Here is a 6,000-nt window from a genome sequence, read left to right on the forward strand (position 1 = left end):
TCTAACTCCAATATGCCACTCCCAAATGTAGTATGGAATTAAATCCTATTTTGATCACCTCCCCTGCCTCAGGATGTTTTACTGTGAGACTGCTGATTAACCCTGTCTCATTACACTAAACTACAACAGTTTTCATCCTAGCTTGTTTTGCAACTTCTTGTTCTAAGAAACTGTCATGACAGCACTCTGCAAGCTCATCCTCCACACACCCTTTACCATCTTATTTGCTCAGTCTTTTAAGATGATTAAAGCTGCCCATGTTTATTACTTTGCTTTGTTACAAGCTCTAATTATTTTTTGCTTAATGCTGTGTTAACAACTCTTAGGGGGTGGATAAACAGATTCTACTAATGTTTCCTGACTGTAACCATTTGACTGAATTCTTTCATAACAGTACACATAAGGATCATTTTAAAAATAGGGATATCCATAAGAGACAGCTGATGTCACTCCAAGATGTCTGTAATTCATTATGGCTACTGGATTTACTGGATATCAATCAAGGAGCCACCAATTCAGCGTAGATTTAAGCAATTCTCTTTATTGGTCTCTTGATAATATTTGTTTATGTTAGCCTAATCATTCCACACAAACATGCTGCAGACTCTAGCAACTTACTCAGAGATATGAACAAAGATATCTGGTCCTCCATCCAAAGGGGTGATAAATCCATGACCTTTCGAACGGGAAAAGCATTTACAGGTTCCTTTGAAGACTGGTCCTTCTGCTGCGCGAGCAGTTCTGTAACAATATCAGGAACAATGATTAGCTGTCTTACTTGACATGATACAAAAATTATGCGGCATAATACATAATTACAAAACTGTGTTGCAAATTCATCTTCTATCACATTTTCACCGGTTACACATTTGAAGCAGACGGATCACAGCCCTGCACTGAAACTCGGATTAGACTTCATGATTCACCAGAATAGTCCATTTCTATGCTTCAGTATATTTATATAATCCTAACACAAAAGGTGTGTTTGATAAGAGCCATTTGCAGACATGTTCGACACAAAAACAGAGCTTACTGTTTAGGATTCAAATTTAACATCAGCTAGAATCTGAAGGGGAAGGCAAAAAATTATTCAGAATGTGCAACACAGGAGCTAGTCATTTGGCTCCAATGGCCAATGGCAGCTCCACAATAGTCTCCTCCCATCTGACTTTGTCTCATCCCATTGGATGATTCTTCTACACCTTTGTCCATCATGTGCCTGTCTGGATTTCTCCAAAATGCATCTATGGTATTTGCCTCAACTATTTTGTGTGATAGTGAGTTCCAACTTATAACCTCTATTTGTGGAAGTCTTTTCCTCAGGGTCTGTTATTGGACTTCATAAGTTATATTAAAGAATGCTCCAAAACTCGGCTGGTTGTAAAATAACTTGTAATGGATTCCATTCACCCTGTGCTCACTGGTATACACTAGCTCTGACAATGCACAAAGTTTAACTTTTATCCTGGATTTCAAATCCTTCCTAGCTGCTGGTCAACTCTGCAATCTTTTCCAGCTGTATAAACCACACATGTCTGCACTATGCCAACTCTGCCCTCCTCCTGAATAACCTATCCCTGTTCCTATGTAAAAATTGAGAGAGACTGTCATTACCATCAGATTACAATTAGAACTAAGTAATGACCTCTGAAAGAAAAAGGAATAGATTTTGCAATTTCTGTTAGTTATGAATTAAGGGGTCATAAACAACTCAAAGTAGCAGACATATTAGTTCAGAGTCCATATTACAAAACAAAAATCACTGTCATTTTTCAACTATTAGTTTGTTGTTGTCTACAATAACTTAAAGATACGGCTACAGATTCTGTAGCAACAACTTTTCCATCAATAAAATAATCTAATGTCCTACACATCATTTTCTTCAATGCCCACATCTCACATTGTCATTTGACTCCACCACTGCCGTGGAGAAGAGCTCTGGCAATAGTGCGCATTGCAGGTTGTCCTCAACAATTATCAACTCAACAGCACATTTTTGCAAACACTGCCCAAATTCAAGCTGGTCCAATCAAAGACTGAGCCAACTGCTGTCACCCTTCTGGCCACATCCTGATCTTAAAATTTTAATGGAGGTCTTAAAAACTACAAGGCATCTCAATTCCTCGGTCAAACTCTGTTCAATCTGTAGCTGCACAGTTCTCACAGCTACTGACCAAATTAAGTGTGGTTCTCCCCAAACCCAAACCAACAACACAGGCAGCAGTTGGTTCTGGAGCTGAATATTATCCAAAATGCATGGATGCCCTTCCTATGTCCGCAAGTCAGCTGGTTCATCAGTCACTACTTACATTACGGCACATCAAGGATTAGATTTTTACCATAAGCTTTCCTCTTTGTTGTAATCATTCTACTTGCTTTGCAAATAATGTCATTTCCACAACATTATTTTTGATCTGTGGCACTGCCCTCAGGAGGACTGGGATCAATAACAAGTTAACTGGTAACCTTCACCTTTCTATTTTGTCCACTGCTCAAAGACCCTCCTGCAGCCTACGCTCAGAATCAGAGGGTCCAAAACACATGCCACCAGGTCATACAATTGTAAACATCAATAGGATGTGAGGAGTGCAGACCAGGATCTGGGGGCCTTGATACATGTCAATGAAATAGAGTGAAAGCCCGCCAAATCTGCTATTTCTCTGCCCAAGTCTCTAGCCTACCAACATCCTGTTGTATTCTCTGGCAATCCCCTTCACTATCTGCAGCTCCCCCAATCTTACTAATCAGCTGAGGCACATTCTGCTCCAAGTCGTTTGTACTATGTATAAATAAGAGGTGTGCCAGCACTGATCCCTGCACAACACTACTGGTCACAGATCTCCAGTCAGAAAAACACCCTTCCACCACTAGTCTCTATCTTCTATGAGAAAGTCAGTTCTGTATTCAGCTTCCCAGCTCACTGTGGATCCTAGGTGAGTTCAGCTTTTGTATCAGCCTGTGATGAGGAACCTTGTCAAAGGCCTTGCTAGAGTCCATACAGAGAATTTAATCGCCCTGCCCTCAATCATCTTTGTCATTTCTTAAAAAAGCTCAATCAAGTTTAGAACATAGAACATCGCAGCGCAGTACAAGCCCTTCAGCCCTTGATGTTGTGCCGACCTGTGAAACCAAACTGAAGCCCATCTAACCTACACTATTCCATGTATGTCCATATGCTTATCCAATGACCATTTAAACGCCATTAAACTTGGTGAGTCTACTATGGTTGCGGGCAAGGCATTTCACGCCCTTACTACTCTCTGAGTAAAGAACCTACCCCTGACATCTGTCCTATATCTATCACCCTTCAATTTAAAGCTGTGTCCCCTCGTGCTAGCCATCTCCATCTGAGGAAAAAGGCTGTCATTATCCACCCTATCTAATCCTCTGATCATCTTGTATGTCTCTATTAGGTCACCTCTTAACCTTCTTCTCTCTAACGAAAACTGCCTCAAGTCCCTCAGCCTTTCCTCATAAGACCTTCGCTCCATACCAGGCTACATCCTGGTAAATCTCCTCTGCACCCTTTCCAATGCTTCCACATCCATTTGGGGCGGCACAGTGGCTCAGTAGTTAGCACTGCAGCCTCGCAACACCAGGGACCCAGGTTCGATTCCAGCCTTGGGTGACTGTCTGTGTGGAGTTTGTATGTACTCTCCGTGTCTGTAATGGGTTTCCTTCGGGTGCTCCAGTTTCCTCCCACAGTCCAAAGATGTGCAGACTAGGTGGATTGGCCATACTAAATTGCCCATAGTGTTCAGGGGTGTGTGGGTTATCGGGGGATGGGTCTGGGTGGGATGCTTCAAGGGGCGGTATGGATTTGTTGGGCCAAAGGGCCTGTTTCCAAACTGTAGGGAATCTAATCTAATCTAATCCTTCCTATAATACGGTGACCAGAACTGTACGCAATACTCCAAGTGTGGCCACACCAGAGTTTTGTACAGCTGCAACATGATCTCATGGCTCTGAAACTCAACCCTCTATCAATAAAACCTAACAAACCGTATGCCTTCTTAACAGCCCTATCAACCTGGGCGGCAACTTTCAGGGATCGACGTACATGGACACAGATGTCTCAGCTCATCCACACTATCAGGAATCTTACCATTAGCCCAGTACCCTGTTTTCCTGTTACTCCTTCCAAAGTGAATCACCTCACACTTTTCCACATTAAACTCCATTTGCCACCTCTCAGCCATCTCTGGCAAACTTATCTATATCCTTCTGTAACCTGCAACATCCTTCTGCACCATCCACAACTCCACCGACCTTAGTGTCATCTGCAAAATTTACTAAGCTATCCTTCTACGCTCTCATCCAGGTCATTTATAAAATGACAAACAGCAGTGACCCCAAAACAGATCCTTGCGGTACACCACTAGTAATCGAACTCCAGGATGAACATTTTCCATCAACCACCACCCTCTGTCCTCTTCCAACTAGCCAATTTTTGATCCAAACCACTAAATCACCCTCAATCCATGACTCCATATTTTATGCAATAGCCTACTGTGGGGGAACCTTATCAAATGCTTTACTAAAATCAATATACACCAATCAACCGCTTTACCCTCATCCACCTGTTCAGTCACATTCTCAAAGACTCAATAAAGTTTGTGAGGCACGACCTACTCTTCACAAAACCGTATCGACTATCCCTAATCAAATTATTCCTTTCTAGATGATTACAAATCCTTTTATAATCCTTTCCAACACTTTACCCACAACCCAAGTAAGGCTCACTGGTCTGTAATTACTAGGTTGTCTCAACTCCCCTTCTTGAACAAGGGGACAACATTTGCTACCCTCTAGTCTTCTGGCACTATTCCTGAATATAATGACGACATAAAGATCAAAGCTAAAGGCTCTGCAATTTCCTCCCTAGCATCCTAGAGAATCCTAGGATACATCCCATCTGGCCCAGGTGACTTATCTATTTTCACACCTTCCATTGCTAACATCTCCTCCACGTGGACCTCAATCCCATCTAGTCTAATAGCCTGTATCTCATTATTCTCCTTGACAACAGTGTCTTTGTCTTTTTCCTGTGTGAATGTGTCTTTATTCTGTTTGAAAGACACAACCTTCCCCACACAAAACCATGCTGCATCTTGTTAATAAGTACATATTTTTCCAAATGTCTCATGGATAGCCTTTATTGAATCTTCTCCAATAATTTCCCTACCACTGACCTAAGGCTCACTGGCCTGTAATTTCCAGAATAATCATGTAAAACATTTTCAAACTCTTTATTTGTTGGTGTCTTACATCATCAAACACTTCCTTTCAACCTGATCTGACCTTGTAAACTGTGAGCATATTTGTAGATTTTCACTGAATTAAAGAAATCTTCTAATATTCACGTTATTGGATTTGTGATCTTTAGACTCATGACTTCTTTGCATTTTATTGATTTTGAACAAACTTCATTTTTCAACCAAAGTCATTAAATTGAATAAGCAAATAGAAATGAAACCAGGCAGAGTCTGCATGTTTAAAGTGGTCAGCGTAGCAAGATCGGTTGTCTGGATGCGAAAGGGGTCAACTTGGAATTGAAATTAGTCTATAACCATTTATGTTATTGTTTGATAGGTTCCGGTCATAAGCATTGCCAAGCAAACACCTTTCAATAGTATAGCAGTGGCCTTGTGTTGATTATACCATTTTCTGTCTTAGGCAAAATGTTAAGTTAGCCAAGACTTTCTGCACTGTAGGGATCATAATCCTATGATAAAATAAAACCTCTTATTTAATGCACAAATATGTTTCTTATTCAGCAGGGAGCACACATTGCTGAGTTCCATTCCGTACCCAAAGCAGATTTGCGAGCCTCTGATCAAAACCATTCTTGGGGATCATTTATGTACAGGCGAGATATTGATTAGTGTCAGATGTTTGTTATCTCAGTTTGTATTCAATAATCTCTGCTGTTGCCTCTCAGTTAGAAGCACAGCAGGAAATGTGGATTTCTCTCTCTCTCTCTTTCTATACTTCTAATGA

General features: G+C 41.0%; 1 protein-coding gene across 2 annotated transcripts in view; it reads right to left on the minus strand.

Moving 5' to 3' along the window:
• Positions 1 to 6,000, minus strand: part of carhsp1 (calcium regulated heat stable protein 1) — a 92,732-nt gene that overhangs the window by 21,760 nt on the left and 64,972 nt on the right. For both annotated transcript variants that reach the window (XM_048551728.2, XM_048551729.2), the window contains exon 3: positions 619 to 741. In XM_048551728.2, coding sequence (XP_048407685.1) covers positions 619 to 741 — 123 coding nt within the window. The remainder of the gene's footprint in view (positions 1 to 618; positions 742 to 6,000) is intronic.

Source organism: Stegostoma tigrinum, chromosome 23 (assembly GCF_030684315.1).
Source record: "Stegostoma tigrinum isolate sSteTig4 chromosome 23, sSteTig4.hap1, whole genome shotgun sequence".
NCBI classification, from domain to species: Eukaryota; Metazoa; Chordata; class Chondrichthyes; order Orectolobiformes; family Stegostomatidae; genus Stegostoma; species Stegostoma tigrinum.